Genomic DNA, 20,952 nt, shown 5'->3' on the forward strand with positions numbered 1-20,952 from the left:
CGCTGCCCAGAGAGGCATGTGATGCCGTGCACAAACTCGCAGAGACTCAGGACGACTTAAGCAACGGTGTTATCTTACATTTTACAAAGACTGAAAATTACAAACTATATACAGGCGTCATCACCACCTGCCACAGAGATGCGGTTGCTGCTGGGGCAGCCATGGGCAGCTGTTTCACAACACAGAGCAACTGGTACAGCAAGTGGGCAAGACTGGCATTTTCCTGCCCAGCCAGCACGGGCAGTTCCAAGGGAGGAGAGTCAGCCAGAACATTAGGAGGACACGTTTCTATTCCTGGAAGACAGGCTGGGGGTCCCTAGAGGTGGCTGCAGGCTGTAGCCAGGCCTCGGACCATATTCCTATGAGAGGGGAGGAGTCTCTGTGAGGCAGAACATGGTACCACAACATATACTGAACAGGAGGGACCTGACCTCACTGCAAGGAACATGAGGTTGACTAGGCCTCTTGGAAGGGACTAGTATGGCTGGTGGATGGAGTCATGGAGGTCACATGGCTGAAGGTTTCCCAGCAGGACCTGGTGATGATGGAGTTCCCGTAGGTGGCTTTGGAAGGGAAGCCTGAGATACCAACTGCTTCTTCTGGGCCTGACACTGAGAGACAGTGGCTGCCTCAGCACTGGGGGCCTCAGATGTGGACTTTTTCTCAGGGGCTGGGCTGGATGAGGAGCTGGTCTTGCTGGAGACACCATCTTGTTCAGGCAGCTGAAGGAAGTCAGGTAGTTCTAGATCCTCTTTGGACAGGAGGCCACGCTGGTCATTGACTCTGCAGCTCTGTGCCCGGTTCAGCAGATCCACGAGCCCTGGGGGGGGGGGGAGGGGGGAGAAGGAATTTGCTGTAGTTCTGGCGGCCTAACAATAATTTATTATACTAGCTGTCACCTTTCTATTCAACAGCCTTCTTCACATTTAAACCTTTCTTTAAAAAAAATGGCCAATAATCCAGGCAGAGGGCCTTCTCGGCAGTGGCGCCCGCCCTGTGGAATGCCCTCCCACCAGATGTCAAGGAAATAAACAACTATCTGACTTTTGGAAGACACCTGAAGGCAACCCTGTTTAGGGAAGTTTTTAATGTTTTATTTTTTGTTGTGTTTTTAATATCCTGTTGGAAGCTGCCCAGAGTGGCTGGGGAAGCTCTGCCTAATGGGTGGAGTATAAGTAATACATTATTATTATTGTTGTTGGTGGTGTTGTTGTTGTTGACAACAACAACAAAGTAGTGAGGTTGAAAATTGCATGCATTTACAGAAATAAACATGTCAACATGTATGCAGATTCACATAGCACCCTTTAATTCCCTGGGACTGCACTGCTTGCTTCCTAGTCAGTAATAAGCATCTTATTTACCTCCCCTATCTGACAAGTAACATCAGAGAAGATTTACCTTCCAAGTCATACGTGCGTCTATTCTGTTTGCTCCTAGGAGGCTTAGTGTAGGAACAGGACCCCTCACTGAATGAATCAGATTCAGATTCTGTCTCTACAGAGCTGTCATCCTGGAACCACAGTAAGAGAAGGCATGATTATACCCAGAGCCAAAAATTGCCAACCTGGTACCTACCTAAGCACCATGACATAAGCCCAGCAAACCCAAAACAAGGTGATATGCATGGCTGGTGGGGTGGGGAGCAGAAAGACATCTCTGGACATACAAAACTAGTATTATCAGGAATACTGCTAGGCCAAAACTTTTCTCACTGAGATCTACATGCAGGAAGGCTTTGTTTCTAGAAATAAAAAAGGAGCAGCATTCTCTCATGTAATTGCCCCAGCTAAGGTAATACAACCCATGGCCAAGACTCACCTCACTCAGCTCACGAGAAGGGCTTATTGCAGAATTTCTCACACCAGGAGGTTTCCCTTCTGCAATAAAGCACATGGATATTAAATATCCTGGAGGGACAGCAGAACAAAGAGTCAGACCTTAAGCTCTGACAACAATGGGAGGCTGAGAATAAGACTTGATGGAGAATGGATCAGGATTTCCTGGAGAAGACAACATGGAAGAGGCTGGAAGCCTATAAACTGGGAGCTGAGAGAACATGAATGGACTGTCCTTGAAATGATTCAAGTGTTGATCCATGTGCTAGCAAGAATACTGGCAAAAAGAAGGAAATGCTGTGTTTACAAATGTGTCATGGACTAGGGAAGTTGTGGGTTTGGAGTACAAGATGAGAGGAAGTAGCAATGTTGCCTTCTCTTTTTCTGACACGACTCCTATGTTTTCAGCAGCTGTATGACGAGAGCCCATTCAACAGGTGACTCTCCCCTTTCCTGCTGTTTCCTGCTGGAGAAAATCTTCACTTATCACACAGCTGCTAAAGGAGCCCTGCCACAGAAAAAAGTGTCAACTTTAGTGGGCCACCTATAAGGTTATGAGACAGAGGTGGTTGATCAGAGTGAATGTGGAGCAGGATGCAATACTGCATGAAATCTGGTATGATTCCCCACCCCTGACAAATATCACCGTGCTACAGCACACATCGTATTTTTTGCTCCATAAGACACACTTTTTTCCTCTTAAAAACTAAGGGGAAATGTCTGTGCGTCTTATGGAGCGAATGTGTGATCCCTGGGGCTGGGGGGGGGACCGGGCTTCCCCCACCAGCCCTGCAAGCTCAGGGAAGGGAGGCAAGGCTACACGCAACCTTGCCGCCGCTCCCCGACCTGTTCTGGGGGCTGGGGTCGGGGGAAGCTCAGGCTTCCCCTGCCCCAGCCCCGCGGCTAAAAACAAAGCCAAGGCAGCTAGTGGGATCCATCCAAAGCCAAAGCCGCGTGCAACCTCTCCAGCCAGGAGAGGTTGTGCGCAACTAAAAACAAAGCCAAGGCTTCTGCCCAAGCCGCGTGTAGCCTCTCTCGGCTGGAGAGATTGTGCACGGCTAAAAACGAAGCCAAGACAGCGAACCCGGGCTTCCCCTGACAGCTCCAGAAGCCTGTCCGCTGCTCTTTGGGGCTGGGGGGGGGGAATAAGATTTTTTCTTGTCCCCCCCCCCTAAAAACTAGGTGCGCCTTATGGTCCGGTGCGCCCTATGGAGCAAAAAATACGCTAAATGCCCTGGGACATGTGGTTGGGCCTGTGGCCTCCCTGCTTATGACAAATGGCTCTTCATCTAGCCTGTTCACCGTGAGTGAAAGCTGATTTCCTCACCACCATTCTGCAACCAACACTGAACAGGCTCATTGAGTGGAAGATGCAAAAATTAGTGGTCTGCTCATCAACATTGGCAGGAAACAAGGCAATCCTGTGCATTGGCCTCCCTTCCTCCCAGAGATCCACATGGTATTCATTCTTCCCTCCCTAGGAAGGTGCCCCTGTCTAATACTGCACAGTGTCAAGCCATCTACCAACTATCCCTAGAAAAATGAACAAGGTCAAGAGGAGGTCAAGATACTAGATCAGCAACCACATGTGCCTTTGAGCTTCACCTACCTGTATCTGACTCCAGCACAAGCTTCTGAGAAGCCACAGTGGTAACTTTCTCTTCCATATTAAGAGTTTGGGGCTCACCAGGCTGCAGCAGGAGAGCAGAGTTAGAGACACAGCAAGGCAAGGACTTCATGTCAGGGTGGATGAACAACCAGAACAACACTGTATACATGCTGCTAGAGTGGGCAGCTTTCCAAAAAGAAGCTGAACAGAAATAGCCACGTGCTGTAGCCCACCAACCCACAAAAAGAATTAATGGTGTCTGAGACACGGGGGATCTCTCTCTAGCCTGGAGAGCTGCTGAACCTATGAATGGCCTGCATTTAGCTGGAACAGAACATTACCATGGACTCTGGTCTGGGTACCAGTCTGTCCTGGCCTGTCACTTCACTTGCTCCTGCTTAGCTAGAAGGGGAAAGCATTGTCCCTAATAAGAATGTAAAAGAGCCCTGCTGGATCAGACCATAAGGCCATCTAGCCCAGCTTCCTATTCTCCCAGTTGCCAATCAGGTTGCACCCATAAGTGAAACATGAGTGCAACAAGACAACAACGAGGAATTCCTAGTAATGGTATTCAGAGGCAATTGGTATTCAATGACTAGTAGACACGGGAAGCTCTTATCTTGTCTGCTCTTTTAGAGCCATCCAAGTTGGTGGCCATCACTACAACTTATGGTAGCAATTTCCATAGTTTCACTATGTGCTGGGCAAGGGGTGCTAAAAGAAACTGGGGGAAAGCTTAAGATCCAAATGTAACTAGAAATTCCATCCCTACAGACCCCAGCAGAACCCCACAGAGAGGAAAACTGCAGGGAGGAAACTCCAAGTTCCATACTCCTTAACCATTTACCATACTGGCTGGGGTTTATGGGTCTTTGAATCCAACAACATCTGGAAGGCCACAGGTCCCCCACCACTGGACTGGAGTCACCCAGACTTATTTCTGTGTCCTGTTTCACTTCCTCAAAGACCGTTCTCACCCGTCGAAGCAGGACTCGTGTGAGATCCAGGCCGTACTTCTCCACAATGGGCTGCAAAGCCTCCCGCAGCTGCTTAGTAGATTTTGCCAGAATGCACACTGTCTTATTCAGGGGCATGATTTCTAGCCTATAAGGAGAAGAAACATCAGAAATATACCCAGTGGGCACAGTATACTGCATCTGGCACTGCCACCTTGCATAACTTGTGCACCCCAGTAATCTACCCCAGGTGAAGGATAACCCTCACTTCCTGATGCCTAATGGTAGGAAACCAAAGAGTACAGTTCTGATTCCCCCATTCGAAGCCTATGGGCAAAGTCACAGAAACTGAACACAGAGGAAAGCGGTGCAGGAAGGATGGTAGTTTCCTAATACTGTGCCCATATATGAATCACAGCAAAGTGGACAGGGAGAAGAATATTCAAGCAGGTTGTCTTGAATGAAATCCTAATGTTGCGAACCCCTTGTGATTTAGGGTCTGAGAGGCATAGTCTGTTTTGGAGCTGTGAGCCCTGACCTATGTTCATGGTGATACAGCAAGGTTCATGCAGATGGGGGGGAGGGTGCTATCTCCCAAGAGATTTGCAGACTGGGGCTTGCAACACGTATGGCCTACTCACTTGGCCACCAGTACCTGTATGGGAGACCCAAGGGAGTGTGAAGAAGATAATGGGGGAAGGTGCTTCCACCTAACCCACCCCCTCTGCCTTTGAAAGCCTTAATGCTGCCTGAATTGGGGATACCAAAGGGGCAGCACACCCACTGGGGAAGCTGAGGCCTTGACATTTGGTTGGCATAACCTGATTCCTAGCTATTTTGTAGTGGACTTAGCCGCAGTACTCAGAGCATCCAGGACTAAGATAAAACTGTGCAAACTCCTTTGTTGTTCTTGCCCCTGCCAGGAGGTGTCATGTTCCTACATTCATTGTACTGAAAAGTTGCATTTTGCATACTGTTTTATTATTGCTACTACACAGAGACATCACCTTACCAACAAAGGTCCATATAGTTAAAGCTATGGTTTTCCCAGTAGTAATGTATGGAAGTGAGAACCATAAAGAAGGCTGATCGCTGAAGAATTGATGCTTTTGAATTATGGTGCTGGAGAAGACTCTTGAGAGTCCCATGGACCGCAAGAAGATAAAACCTATCCATTCTGAAGGAAATCAGCCCTGAGTGCTCACTGGAAGGACAGATCGTGAAGCTGAGGCTCCAATACTTTGGCCACCTCATGAGAAGAGAAGCCTCCCTGGAAAAGACCCTGATGTTGGGAAAGATGGAGGGCACAAGGAGAAGGGGATGACAGAGGACGAGATGGTTGGACAGTGTTCTCGAAGCTACCAGCATGAGTTTGACCAAACTGTGGGAGGCAGTGGAAGACAGGAGTGCCTGGCGTGCTCTGGTCCATGGGGTCACGGAGAGTCGGACACGACTGAATGACTAAACAACAACAACAACAACTATGACATTGTTCTTGAAGTTGTTGATTTTGTAATGTATTGCTATTCTCCTTGTTGTAAGCTGCTCTGAGCAGTGTGTGTGTATGGTGTGTAAAAGCAGCATAGAGATAAAAGTGGCATGAACAGCAGTAGACAGAGAGGTGTTTGGTTAACAGAAAGGTGTTGGGTTTGCTTACGTTTCACAAATAAAGACGGGCCTCCATCCCTGGGGCAGACAGCCCTGACCCCATGTCAAGAGGGATTTAGCAAAGTTTCTGCCTGTTAGCTACAGAATACATGGCCAATGCAGAGCAGGAGGGGTCTACAGAGATTACACTCACTCAAAGCTGACCCTGGTCTCCAGCTTCACCTCCTGATCCACCAGGACTAAGCTCTCCTGGTTCAGTGCCAGCGGCTTCTGTGAAAAACCAAGCAAAGGCAGACATATTAATACAGCAAAAATTTAAACACAGATGTATTGTTGTGTGTATATATATATAAACCTGCATTCCTGTACCCGTGAAAATCTACGAAAGCATATATATATATATATATATATGCAGGTTTTGGTGTCCTCGGGTGTCTTCCCGTGTAAAAGTTGGGGTGTCTAGGCGACGTTTCGACGAGGTCTCACTCGTCATCTTCAGGCTGGTGCTTTCGGCTTCTTGTTACTGGAACAGAGCAGGATCTCAGTGTTTGAGTTCCTATAAATACTGTTGAGGGGGTGTGGTGTATAGCCTCCAATGTTCTGGGCAGAGAGGAAGTTCCCAGGCTAGTGTGCCTTTTCTTCTTTTGTTCCTTAATTACTTGAGGGATATCTTGAGTGATTTCTTGAGTGATATCCTGAGTACCACTTAGGTGGATCATTAGGTGTGGATTAGTTGCTAAAGTCTTTGTGTCTTGACCTCTTGAACTTTGTGAAGAGTTTTTCTGAGAAGATGGCTGTACTGCACTTAGTTGTGCTCTGGCTTGGCTTCGTGTATAGGGGCGAGCTGTGGTTTTGTGGCCTGTGTCAGCCAGATCTGTGTAGGGATTGCAGGGGGGTGCAGCATCCGGAGGTGCCACCATGGTTTGGCTACTGGATGGTGTCTGTAATTTATCTGTGGAGAGGGTCTGGGTTTGGGTCTGGTGTGGTTGATTGGTGATGGCGTTCTGTGTGCCTCTGGATCTGGTGTCAGTTTTTGTGGGGAGGGCTAATTTCCAGATGTCTGGCAAGCGGGATGTGTCGTCACGCTTGTTCATGTTGTGAGGGTGTTTCTCTATCTCGATGGCTTCCATGATTATTCTCTTGTGGTGATGTTCCATGTTAAAGAGCAATTTGGAATCTGCAAAATTAATTTCGTGTCCTGTTTCTTTCATGTGTTGGAAAAGAGAGGAAGTTTTTTCTTCTTTTTTGACGGCATTCTTGTGTTCTGCGATACGTGCATTTATTCGTCTGTTTGTTTGTCCAATGTACGTGGCTGGGCAGACTTCCTCTCTGCCCAGAACATTGGAGGCTATACACCACACCCCCTCAACAGTATTTATAGGAACTCAAACACTGAGATCCTGCTCTGTTCCAGTAACAAGAAGCCGAAAGCACCAGCCTGAAGATGACGAGTGAGACCTTGTCGAAACGTCGCCTAGACACCCCAACTTTTACACGGGAAGACACCCGAGGACACCAAAACCTGCATTCCTGTACCCGTGAAAATCTACGAAAGCAAATATATATATATATATATATATATATATATATATATATATATATATATGTATAAACAGTGCTTTTTTCTAAAAAAATGTTTAGGGGTACTCTCATTTTCCTACTCATATTGAAATACTGCCCTTCAATGAGGCCAAATTTAGATTCACAAAGTGTTTAGGAGCATGCATACCCCTGCATCCCCCCAGAAGAAAAGCACCACGTATTTGAAGTGAAACTAGAAAATAAGGCCACAGGTGTGCATGAGTTTAAAAGCTAATGAGACCAAGGATGCAAGTCTGGGAAAATAGCTTTAATAATCCTGCATAATACGTATTATGAGACAAAACAATCCTAGTGATTAAGAGCTTTTTCCTAGTTTACATTTGTTTGCTTGTTAACATTTCTTATCATCAGGTATGAATCGCCTTCTAGCATGAGTCCATGAACACCACCGTTATTTTCCATATGTTGCAACACATGTGTTGTTGCAACATCAGCGCTTTCTAACATTCCTTATGACGCCTCAACAATGCCTACTAATCTTTCAAGATGCCTTTCTCTTGATCAAGTTTATTTTTCAATTGTTTCAATTTGTGCACTTAGGTGGTAGTGACAACTCTCTGCAAACAGAGAGGTTACTAGTGTAGTGTTCTGGCTTGAGGACAGAGGGGGTCCTTTGTTCAAATCTTGCCCCTACCAGTACTGACAATCTGTCAGCCTCGGTCCTTTGTCTGTGTACCTTATAAGGTTATTGCAAAGGTTACCGAGATAGCCCATGTGCAGCACTTCGAATGCTCAAGAAATGCTGTTTAAATGCTGACTACTGTATTACATATACAGTGGTACCTCGGGTTACATACGCTTCAGGTTACACACTCCGCTAACCCAGAAATAGTGCTTCAGGTTAAGAACTTTGCTTCAGGATAAGAACAGAAATTGCGCGGCAGTGGGAGGCCCCATTAGCTAAAGTGGTGCTTCAGGTTAAGAACAATTGCAGGTTAAGAACAGACCTCCAGAACAAATTAAGTACTTAAGCCGAGGTACCACTGTATTCTAAGCATGTTTACTCAGAAGTAGGTTCTCCTGAATTCAGAGCGATGTATCACCCAATAAGTGTGTTTAGGATTGCAGCCTTCTGAAATCCTATACAGTACACAGTTACCTGGGAGAAAGTCCCTTGAACCTCAATGGAACTTACATCTGAGTAGACATGCATAGGATGCTTTTTTCTTTTTGTACCAGGAAGCTTTCTGAGATTATTTCATTAGGAATGACCTATAAGTATATGTACACACGCTGTAATCAGCTATAAGCTGGATATTATTTGCCTAATGCAAATATGCCTTCTGAAATACTTGATATACAATCAGGGTGGATCTCTGGGGCTTACCTGTGGATAGGTAGGTAAATATTTGTCTCTGGCAGCACTTTGTAAAGAACAACATTGAAGCTATTTGAATTTCAGAGGAATTGAAACTATGCAGAGGCCCAACCCCTGGGCAAAAGAAAGATTCACCCTGAAGTGAACCTAAAGTAATTTCATTTTGAGTTCTTTCCTTGTCAGCTATGTAGGGTAAAATTAGCTAACTCAAGGAGATACTTGAAGAATAGTGGGTGTCCCTTGAAAAGTGATGATGGTAGTGTGTAACTCATATTGGTGCCTCTAGCAATCCATCTTCAGTGTCTTATCCATCAATAGTATTCTGAGCCTTCAACTAGCCGATCTTATGGGACAATACTGTACATTCATTATCTCAGTAATTCTTACAACAACCCTATAAAATGAGCAATTGTTGTGCATGGCTTTTGAGACTGAGAGAATGTTGGTTTGCCTCAGGTGGGTTTGTACCTGCAGTGAAATTTCAGGCAAGCACTTCTGAACTCACAGCTCACAAGGGAAGCTACGGCATTGTCCACCAACTGGACAGTTTTTGCCCTTTGAAAGAGGTTACCGTTGCTGTCTCCATCTATATTTGACCTGGAAATACAGCACGCACAGCATCCCTTCCTCTTAAAATTTCTGCAGTGGCATTCCTCCAGAAGTTATTTTCCTTTTCCTCCCATAGGCTGGGCCTACCTTTTCATTCCCCACAAGATAGATCTTGACATCAGGCAGGTGGAGGCCCCGGCGCTGGCAAATCCCAGCCAGCATGTCCTGGATGGAGAGTCCAGAGCGCACAGGGGCCAGAGAGGCCGTCCCATCGGGAAGGTAAATACAACAGTACTTGACAGGCTGGTTCTGACTGTCAGGTTCTGAGCCAGCCAGGCTCTGCCTGTTGTTCTGGAGGAAGTAGAAATCAACACATTCAGCATCACATTTTGGCTGGCTCAACTACTAGGATAAAAGCTCAGAGTGGACACCAGATGATTTCCTAAGGTCTGATATATAATTTTGTCTGTGGGTGTTTTGAGGCTTCTGAACAAATGTACCAATGATAATAGACATACACAGAATTTTCATACATAACTGTACATCATTTATCCCTCACCTGTGTGCAAAACATATTTGCTGTTCCATGCATTATAGAGAATGAGGAGATAGAATACTAGAATGTACACAAGTGACAAGTGCGGGGGTATAATGCCCTCCTTGTGCTTTTCTGATGGGTGCCATTTTTATTTTATTTTTAAACTTTCCTCTATTTAATAAACCATATTTTGAATCTTGCAAAAATGTTTAGCAGAAGAAGAACTCTGCTAGATAAGACCCAAAGTCTGTCTGTTATCCTGTTTCCCACCACGGTCAATCTAATTGCTCAGACAAGCTCATAACATACAAACACAAGAGGAGCCCTGCTGGATCAGGCCAGGAGAACGTCTAGTCCAGCATCCTGTTCTCACAGTGGCCAACCAGATGCCTATGGGAAACATGCAAGCAGCAATGCATTGTTGCTTCACAGCAAAAAGTATTGTCAGATCTACTACTCCTGAACATGGAGGTTCTATATAGCAGGTTTCTTCAACCTTTTCAGACTCAGGAACCACTTTTAACCCAAACATGCATTTGAGGATCCATTTCTTAGTCTCCCTATTGATATGCTAGTTTTGCTGCATGCAGGGACTACAACAGGGGAGCAATTTAAATATATGATCCTTCCCTACTACCTACAGTTTGAAGTAATACATTTTAGAATTCTACTCTTGCAGTCTACATTTCTCATTCTGGGTACTGTATAGAAAAGTGTTAAAAAAAATCTGGTTCTAAGATGTGTCAGTTTGGCAGCCTAAAGTCTGCAACTCTTGCTTTCATGTCCAACAGCTCCCCCTTTCTGCAGATCTGGCACTGGTGCTATGAATACCATGCAAGGACCTTTGCATACATGTCGCTCTTGCAGTCTAAGCCTGTAGCTCTAACCACATTTGCCTGTGAATAAGCACCACTGAACCTGGTGAACTGTGCTGAATCATGCCTGGTCTGTTGGCATTTATGTGTAATATCTATCAAAGCCAAAGAAAAATCTGATCTGATCCACTGTCCAAGAAACAAGTACGGTGTACATGCATGTGCATATACTGAACAATAAGTAAATAAAAATCATTATTTTGCTCCCCAGAAGCTGGTTCCATTGTAACAGGTCTGTACTCTGTAGTTTACATTCATGTTATGCAGATCAGGCAATATTCAGCACCCTGCTGTCCCTGCAGGGTTTTCTAGCAATGCTTCTCCCTAAGGATAATGTCACTCCCTGTTTTCCTTTCACTGGTCGTTGTATGCAGGAGGGGAGGATTGCCTCCCCACCAGCTGGGACTCCCTATGGCTTTAAGCAACATATTTTCAACAGCTCCAGGGTTCTGCAGCTGCGGAAAATACTGGGAGCTGCCTCAGCGGCTCTTTCCAGGAGCATTTGCAGAACTGCACATTGTTGAGAACTCCTCCACACTGCACAGTCATATAGCCCATTACAGATTGCGTGGGGGCTGGGCAGGACAGAGCGTGCAGCAGCCGTGGCAGAACATCAAGCAACAGCAAAAGGCCTACTAGCGCAAGGAAGGGAACGTGACCCGAGCGGGATGGGGTAGGCAACAGCAGCACAGGTCGGTTTTCACTGCCCTGGCCCCCCAAACCCCCAGGCTAAATAAGTCCCAGAAGCACTTGCCTCGGTCTGGGAACCGTTGGTGGTGTAAGATGAGAGGAAGCCCAGGTCCAGGCTAGCCGAGGAATTCAAAGAGCCTTGAGACTCACGCCAGTGGGACGGCCCTTCGCTGCCATTTCTTTCCTCTAGGACAGAGAATCAGCAGGTTTTTGGAGGATAGGTGATCCATGGCAATCGGGCACTTTATTACCCACCCTGATGCCACCCAGAGACACCTGAACAATTGTGGTGTCCCAACCATCGGCTTTGGACTCACCTCCCCAGTGACGCTCCCTCCGGTCCCCTCTCCGAAAGGATCTCCGAGGGCTCCTGCTGCCTAAGTTGCCACCTTCCTCCATCCCTAGCGGCAGCGATTTCCCTGCTTTTAGTTTCGTTTTCTAGGGGGAAGCCAGAGAGCGCATCAGCTCATAGCATGCTGGGCCAGGTTAGGGGGACGAAGTGGGGAAAAGCCACCCCCAAACTTTCCCATGCAGTCCTGTTCAAGAGGAGGCCCCGTACCTTGCCATGGTCGCTTGGGGGGCTGCCGCTTCGAGAGTGAGGCCTCAGCTCTGGCAAGGGCTGCCCTTGGCTTTCGGCCTTCGCACACGCCTGATACAGTGGAGACTTGACGAAGCGTGCGTAGCTGTCAAACTTCATCAGGTTGAAGATCTGGAGCAAGAAGCCTTGGGTTAGTCATGTGCCCATCACTGTCCCTGAAGCAGGATGCCCTCCAGGACTTGGATCGCCTCAGAGGGACATAGGAAGCTGCCTTATACTGAGTCAGACCACTGGTTCATCTAGCTCAGTATTGTCAACACTGACTGGCAGCAACTCTCCAGGGTTTCAGATGTACTTGGAGATGCCAAGGATTGGGCCTGTGACCTCTCACATGCAAAGCAGCTGTTTTGCTACTGAGCTGCATCCCTTCTACTACCTCAGAAGACTTCAGCAACGATGCTTCGCATTACTGATTGGAGAAGTGGCAGGTGGTGTTCCTAGATTCCCACACAAGCCCACATCTCATAGACTAGCTAAGGCGGACTGTTCTCACCTGGAGTTGTTGGACATGAAACATGTCAGGGGTGGGAGTGGCCAGCATCTCCTCACCAATCCAGGCCTGTCTGTCAATATTGACCGGGCTGACCGAATGTCTTGACAGGAACTCATCATAGATCCTCCTAGCCTCATGGGCCAGCTATGGAGAAAGCAATGTGGGATGAGACGAGTTATGACGTTACTACAGGTAACAGCTGCTCTCTGTGCCACTCTTCTTGTCTCCTTTAGTGTAGGCTATAGGAGAAGAGTGTCTGGGTTCCTCCAGTCATAGGGTTGCATGCAACCAATGCTTGTATGCAAATACTAAAAAGTATGAAATTGCTATTCATTTGGTTGCAAAATTCAACATTATGAGAATCCTTCCTTCCTTTCTTCCCATGTCTGGTAAAATCTCCAAAGCCAGAGGGAGACTCAAAATGCTACCGAACCATCAAAAGGAAGTATTTTAATGTGCTGCATAGCTCCTTGCCCTTCCCTATGACTAGTGACAAAAGCAGAGAAATATACAAAAAGCCAATTCCCACAATGTGTCTAGGTAGCAGAATCCAGCTTTTTTCAGCCAAGAATTTGGCTTCCTCGAGTACAGAATTTCTTTAGTGTTTTATTTTTAAGCACAGTTCATGTAGTGTAACTGAGAGGCAAGGAGTCATCCTGACATTTCTTAGCATATCCCCTCTTCCAAATCAGGCAATGTGTTTTCTGAGCAATGATAAACGTGCTGCCTGCCTCTTGTGCAGAACTGAGCTTCCTCAAAACAAAAGTCTTCATTTTATAAACTGCAGTTTCTAAACCTTGTGGTTAAAAAATACATATGAATATCCCATTCAGGGCAAATTAGGAACAAACTGAGCTACACTTGCTTATATCCACTCCCTTTCAGCCCCCCAGGCAGAGAAAGAGTCTGCTTTGTGCTGGTTTGGGGTTTCACCTGCGTTGTCTGGCTTTGGTGGTGCTCTTACCTGTTGGGTGCTGCCAGCTGGGATCTGCTGAAACCGTTCACAGGCTTGCCAGAAATATACATTCTCAGCACTAAACTCCTTCTTCAGGAACTCCTAAAAAGAGGTGGGGGTAGAGATGAAGATGACCCTCCCTCTGTCCCAGGACTCTCACAATTTAGTGTCCTGTGTAGATCAAAGAGTTCATCTAGGCACCATTCAGCCAGGTACAACAAATGCAATACAGCACAAAGCAAAACATTATGTATACTCTACGACAGGCACATACTATTGCAGGCTCACACATACACAGGGGGGCTGGGGGTGTACCTCTGCTTCTCACAGAAGGGTGAGCCATTTCCTTCTCCATTTTGGTGCTGGACTGGGTGGAGCCTCCCCACCCTGCCCCCACTTTGCAATGAGTATGAAAATACCCCCCCCCACACACACACACACTCTCCACTCTTCAGGTGGTCAGTCTAATTAGCAGAGAAGGAGCCATTTTGTCCCCTTTGTGGCACTGGGCTGGGTGGAGAGGCTTCCACCTCTCTACATAGCACCACACCATGGTGGGGAGGGGAAATGCACTACCCTTGCTTGATTCTGCATGCTTTTGCCACAGTAGCAGCCACCAGAAAATTGGGTCAGAGGCTGGCAGGCCACTAGAGAAGGCTTAGCAGGCCAGACAGGGACGTAGGAAGGAGGGTGCGGGGGGTAAGGTCCGCCCCAGGTGTCACCCTTAGGGGGTGACAAAATGGCACACAATGGGGGGCGACACATACCACGGGCCTGGCCTGCAGTGCGCCTGAGCCATGCTTATCTCCTGGGAGTGACGTGGTGGCTCACGGCCCCATGCTGCCCCAAACGGCAGCATGGGACTTGTGTCCGCCAGGTGGACTCTGTGGGCAGCTTGTCATGGCACCTCCCTGGGCGGATCGCTGCGGCGCCCCCAGCTAGCGACACCCCTGAGGCTAGATAAGCCCCACAGACTGACCATGTCCTGTCCTGGATTGGAGGGAGATCATGATAAACAGAAGTGCTGTGTCTTACTCACAGTAAAGTAGGCCACACCAAGTCGGTCCTGCAGTAGTGTCTCAAATGACTCTGCCCACCGTGCTACAGATTGCCCCGAAGAAGGAGAGGCGTTCTGGGTGCTTGGCAGACTGTCCACACTGTTATTACTGCCCCGAGCCCCCGAGCTGTTTAACTCTGTGAATAGAGAGAGATTTCAGGTCCTTCCCAAGCCCTAGAGTGACAATGAGTTGGGGGTCTGCCCAACTTGGCTACCTGAGGGAGAGGTCTAGATGACAACCCCATTTCACATACTGCAGGTGTGGGGAACCTTTGGCTCTCCAGGTGTGGCTGAACTACAACTTCCATCATCCCAGGCAACTGGACATGATTGCTGGGGCTGATGGGACTTGTAGTTTGGCAGCATCTGGAGGGCCAAGGGTTTACCACTCCAGACATACAGAAACCAACTGGAGTGGCAACTGAATCTTATTTCAACAAGATGGCATCCTCCACTGCGCCTGAGGGCAGCAGGCTAGTGTAGGAGGTGCAGGCCATGATGTGGCATAGGCAGTCCTGTCATCCAATACTTCCTCATCTCTCCCTCTACCCCCAGCATCCTTCTGAGGTAGACACCTAACTCCACATAATGAAGGGGTTGCCCCAGCGACAAATCTCTGGCCTCTGTATACCAGCTGATAAATCTTAGAGCTGGAAGTGGCCAGTCTGTGTCCTGGCAAAATATCCTGAGAGGTATTTTGGGCAACGTTTGTTTCACCATCTAGTTGCCTGGAGCTGTTTTATGTAATTCAGAATGCCAATGTGAGTGAGTGTGGGCAAGTCTTCCTGTTGCTTGTAGAGTTTACCAGCCTTTGCACTGCTCCACCCCTACTAGCCAGTGAGCCCTGCTGTCATGGTCAGGCCTTTAGCCTTCCCAAATGCCCAGCACCCTTCCCAAAGACAGACAGCCTACTTACCCCCATCTGACACAGCCAGGCCCTGCAAGAGAAGGATGAGAGTGGTCAAAAGAGTTCTTAGGGATATGGCAGAATGCAGCGGGGCCAGTACTGCTGGGGACGGAGGCAGCCTCTGCTCCAGCATCAGACAGCCTCACAGGACATTTTGCTGCACACAGCTTCCGACCTCAGGACAAGTGCCAAACTGTGCCGCATCAAATCTCCCGTGCTGTTGTGGAAGTCTGCCGTGGTCAGAACTCGCTGTAAGCAATGTAAGGAGGTGCTGGCCTACACAAGAGCAGGAGCCTACCACTACCACCCCTGGACCCAGCTGCCTTTGGGATAAAGTAAGCTGAAGGCCCACCTTATTCCCAGATGCAACCCAGGAGGAATGACCCAGGGCCAATACTATTCCATACCGTCCAACATTTTCTCAGATGAAAATAGGGACAATCTATTCTACATCAGGAAGTTTCTCCCGCATTTGATCTCCAGCACACATAGATGTCTTATACACATATGGGACGCAGGTGGCGCTGTGGGTTAAACCACAGAGCCTAGGACTTGCCGATCAGAAGGTCGGCGGTTCGAATCCCTGTGACGGGGTGAGCTCCCATTGCTCGGTCCCTGCTCCTGCCAACCTAGCAGTTCGACAGCACATCAAAGTGCAAGTAGATAAATAGGAACCGCTCCGGCGGGAAGGTAAACGGCGTTTCCGTGCGCTGCTCTGGTTCGCCAGAAGCGGCTTAGTCATGCTGGCCACATGACCCGGAAGCTGTCTGCGGACAAACACTGGCTCCCTCGGCCCATAGAGCAAGATGAGCGCCGCAACCCCAGAGTCGGTCACGACTGGACCTAATGGTCAGGGGTCCCTTTACTTTTACCTTTACACATAGATGTCTTATACACATATACATCTGTCACCTTGAGCCAATTACAACCTCTCAGCCTAACCTACCTCACAGGATTGTTGTAAAGAAAAAAAATATGTGAGGGAGGGGATTGTGTACACCTTCAACTGATAAATGGAACTGAAATAACATTTCAGCAGTACACTGCTTTGAGTCCCTGTCAGGGAAAAGGTGGGAAAGAAGAGGAGGAGGAGAAGAGGAGGAGAAGGAGGAGTAAAAACTGTGAGAATGATCAGGAACATACCAGAGAGTAAATCCTATTGAACTCAGTGGGATTTAATTCTGATTAAAAATGCTTAGGGTTGCCCAGTCTTTACCCAGTTACCTGGGAGTAAGCTCCTTTGAATACAGTGGGACTTACTTCTGAATAGACATGTAAAGGCTTGCAGTGTAAGGCTCCATTTACAATGAAGGAATAAATGCCTCATGTGTTTCCTAAAAAATGGCTGGCTGCTGAAGCATTTTAATTAAACGATTTAAAGTGGACTGGTGACCTTTTCCTTCAGAATTATAGGAAGGGGCTTTGTATGCGCTCCACCATTTCCTTAATTTGATGCAGGTAATTTATTTTCGGTATAAGCAGCACTCCGTTTTTGCACACATACACTTATACACACGCCACTTTAATTGCTCTCTGAGACATGGAGGGGAAGAAAATGGAAAAGTAGGACATTCCAGGTTCAATTAGAAATGGTGTTCAAAGTGCAACATTACTTGTATAATGGCACCACAGGGCCACACACAAGACCTAGAGCAGGGGTGGAGTGCTTCAGGCCCAGGGGTCAAGTGTGGCCCTTCAGGCCTTTCTATTTGGCCTCTAAGACTCTCTGCTGCCACAATACCCTCTTGAGCCTCACCCTTCACCTGCCCTGCATTGCACCCTCCCTATTTTTGCCTGACCAGAATGTGTCATTTGAACTCTGATAATGCCTCTTTGGCTTGTCTGAGTATATGTAAACACTAGCTAATCATTGCTCTGCCTGCCTTTGCCTCTGGCACCACCCGCCACTGGCATGTGGCCCCCAGAAGGAAATGCGGCTCTCAGGCTGACAAAGGTTCCCCACCCCTCAACTCGAGACTCCCATCCCAAGGACCATCCGGATGTGGCACAGAGACCAGCCTTGCCACAGTGCCACAGTCTAGCCGAGCCAACCGCATACAGATGTTGGTGGTGTCCTTTGCCTACGCCATTGCTGTGTGGCACATACAAGGTTCCTCATACTGGAACCTCAGTCTAGATCTTTCAGATCATACAAACCTGAAAAGGAATAACGGAAGCAGGGTGCTGATGGGACATGCCTGACAGCTTGGTCCTTCTCATGTCAGGAGACACAAAACAACTCCCCATATGAGAACGTGAGCAGCCATTCCTTCCTGAAAACCCACAACAGTTTCTACAGAAACAGGGTTGAATTCAACCTAATGTTACATGGCAGTGGCAAACTTCCAGGACACATAGATTATGCACACATTAGCAACCCCCCCCCCCATACCGCATACTGCTGTACACAGCCGAGAAGGGCAGGGATGTCTTCACTTGATACCCATTGCCTGTTTGATTTCCCCATGCCTGAAAACCACCACCACCCTGAACTCATGAAGCTGTCATCTGCACATGTGCAACAGCTGTACACCCCTCAGCTTAACCGTGAAATGAATGTAGCTTATGTTTTCCAATTGGATGGCACTGGTTTGAAGGGAAATGCACCAAGGAGCAGTATTTCTCAAGAAAAAGCCACAGGATATAGATGTGGATTGTGAAAAATGCCTTGTGTACGCAGCTTCAAACACCAGTGGTGGGCCAGAGTAATGTGGGTACCGTCTCTGGGGTCAGTATCTGATATTTCTATTTGAATCCACATTATAGAAAGGATGGGGAACCTCTGCACCTCCAGATGATGCTGGACTACAGATCCCATCATCCCTGACCATTTGTTATACTGGCTGAGACTGATGGGTGTTGGAGTCTAACAGTGTTTGACAGGCCACGGATTCCCCAACTCTCCAAAATAGGATAAGACTCTATGTTGTCACCATAGTCAAAGGGAATCTTTCCATGAACCACACCATGGACTTCTCTCCAAAGGCTCCTACAAGCTGATCCCACACAGAAATTCCACATAGGATCCCCCATCCAGGGCAGACAAAGGCTAAAGCCACTTTCCAGGCAACCAACTGGGTTTCTCTGGCTGGCTAGCAATTATCTCCCATCTTACATTCCTACCAAACCCTGCTATTCCCTAAAGAAATAGCCGCCAGGTTTCAGCACCACCAGCTTATCTAACCTGCAACTCCTTGCTTTGGATTTTTTTTTTTTTTGCTTTTTTTTATTTGCCTTGCTCACGACATGAGTCTCTGGCATCCAGTTTTGTCAGCCCATCTAATCTGATTACAGCCCTCCCTTGCCTTTTGTGGCTGCCAGTCATGCTGAGTTGTGCAACATGATCTCAGAGACTCTCACGCCAGCCCTCGGTCTTCTGGGCTCACCGCGGCAGATCATCTCTCAGTGCAGGCTGCAGCCTCTGAAAAGTACTGTGATTTCACAGGCCACAGAAACCCTCGAGCTCAGTGTGAGACCAAAAAAACCCCCAATCTGGCTGGGTGTGGAGGGCGAGGGGTTAGCAAGGCAAGAGTCACAGACCCTTGACACAGACCAGCCACGCAGAGAGTGCTCTCCATGTACTCTCCCACAAGTTACAAAGAACGAGGTGGGGCAAACAGGCTCCTTGTCACCAGGCTCAAAGGAAATGAAGTGTGGATTAGCCTTTTTCTAACAGTCAAATCTCATCCTCTCCTCAATATCAGTGTCACAGCCTCCCACTTATCTTCCTGGATGTCAGAGATCCATGAAAAGTAAAGGCACCCCAGCTGGCCCAGAGAGGCCCTGCAAGGAGAAAAACAGTGAATGCTGATCTTCCTGGACAAATAACAACCCCAAAATGCATAAACACACAACCCAGATCCTTAAAAGGCTGCTTCCCTGAAGCATCCATTGCTGGGGACAGAAAAAAAACAAAACAGAGACCACATTTCCTTGCAGGTTTGTGAGCTGCAAGCCTTTGGCCTTGCCATCATCCCCCAGGAGCAACTGAAGTGTACTCACTCACCATTCGGCCATTTTGGACGCCCAGGTATTTGGGTTTTCCCAGCATGCCTCGTGCTGCTGTCACAGGTAGTCCGTCTAAGCCAGGACCATCAGCCTAGGAGAAGCCCCTCCCTGAGGCTGCAGCACGGCCTTCTGAGCATCCCCGGCAGGGAGAGAAAGAAGGAGTGCAGCTGCCTGCCACGCTCACAGTGCTGCACTCACTACCTCTTTTCTCTACCACAGGAAGTGTCACTATGGAAACCAAAATCACAGCTCAAAATGGGGTTTGGAAGAGAGACTCCCTCCTTCGAAGAGCACAGCCCCACAGACACCCACAACAGCCCAGGGCTCTCTGTGAACTGTCCAAAGCTAGAGCATAAATTTCCCCAAAGGATTCTGCATCCTGATAAGGAACCGGAGCGTTAGGAGCTAAAGGCAAAGAAATTTACTGTCATCCACCACAAGAAACCCCTCAGGGGAAGGAACTGAACAGATGGAAGCAAGGTAACAAGGCGTTGCTTCAGCAGAAATGCAGCAGAAGGAGCAGAGAGAATGAAGACAACAATCTGAGGCGAACGCAGCACAGAAAACTGTCCTTGGAGATCATGAGACTCCATCAGGAACGGGAGGACTTTGTTTCATAATCTCTGCTGTAGCAATATGGCAAAAGAGGTTCCAGCTAATAAACAAGCTTGCTGGCATGAAGTCAGGGGCCTTGTGACTACATATACGGTGCCTCTAGGCCTCTAATCCAGGCAGCAACGGATATGACGCCCAGTCCGACATTGTTAAGCGTGATATTGGGATTTATTCACTTATTTCTTACATTTTTATCCAGGCCCTCCTCCAATGAGCTCTGGGTGGCATACATTCCTTCCTCCCCTGTTTTATCATCACAACTACCCTGTGGGGAAGGTCATGGAGCAATTGGCCAAAGATTACCCAGCAAACTTCATGGTTCTAGTTAGGGTGGCCACTTTCAACACAGAAACAGAGAACACAGAATTGCATCTGCTAATTTTTATATAGAGATACCAATTTTAAATACTAAAATTTAAATAGAAATACAATACTTCTCACCACAGGGAGGACTGCAGCCAGGTGACCTGTGTGCCTGCTCAGTCTACTGTTGCGATGCACACTGCTGATTGGCAATTCCAAAAGCCCTCCTGCTTTCCCTTTCTCTTTAAATTGAACCTGGATTCAGGGTGACACTTGAATGAAATACGGGAGGCAGGTAAGCCCCACCCCACATAGTCAATCACAAGATGCAGTGCACACACACTATTTGAATGGCAATGTCCATCAGCTTGGGGAGTGGGGGCAGCCCCCTGAAATATTTTACTGGGGGGGCAAAGGGCCTCAGTTCTTAGGA

The 20,952-nt window shown here is 47.7% G+C and overlaps 1 protein-coding gene across 1 annotated transcript; it reads right to left on the reverse strand.

Moving 5' to 3' along the window:
- Positions 1-56: 56 nt before the first annotated feature.
- On the reverse strand, positions 57-20,214 carry RGS14 (regulator of G protein signaling 14). The gene is made up of 15 exons (XM_081900013.1): positions 19,600-20,214; positions 15,603-15,624; positions 14,669-14,823; positions 13,639-13,731; positions 12,675-12,818; positions 12,143-12,292; positions 11,901-12,021; positions 11,648-11,769; positions 9,628-9,831; positions 6,205-6,281; positions 4,425-4,551; positions 3,448-3,529; positions 1,822-1,880; positions 1,402-1,513; positions 57-820 (listed from the first exon to the last, which is right to left on the reverse strand). Exons 1-15 carry the CDS (start codon positions 19,642-19,644, stop codon positions 507-509), a joined length of 1,827 nt encoding a protein of 608 aa, XP_081756139.1. The 5' UTR covers positions 19,645-20,214; the 3' UTR covers positions 57-506.
- Between the last annotated feature and the right edge of the window lie 738 nt (positions 20,215-20,952).

Source organism: Podarcis melisellensis (assembly GCF_964234715.1).
Source record: "Podarcis melisellensis genome assembly, chromosome: 2".
Lineage (NCBI taxonomy): Eukaryota > Metazoa > Chordata > Lepidosauria > Squamata > Lacertidae > Podarcis > Podarcis melisellensis.

Coding starts and splice junctions, on each gene's coding strand:
- RGS14 (XM_081900013.1), bottom strand. CDS start 19,644: ATGCTGGGAAAACCCAAATACCTGGGCGTCCAAAATGGCCGAATG. Junction 13,732..14,668: donor TTGGTGTGGCCTACTTTACT/GTGAGTAAGACA, acceptor ACCTCTTTTTAG/GAGTTCCTGAAGAAGGAGTT. Junction 12,022..12,142: donor CCCCAAGCGACCATGGCAAG/GTACGGGGCCTC, acceptor GCTTCCCCCTAG/AAAACGAAACTAAAAGCAGG.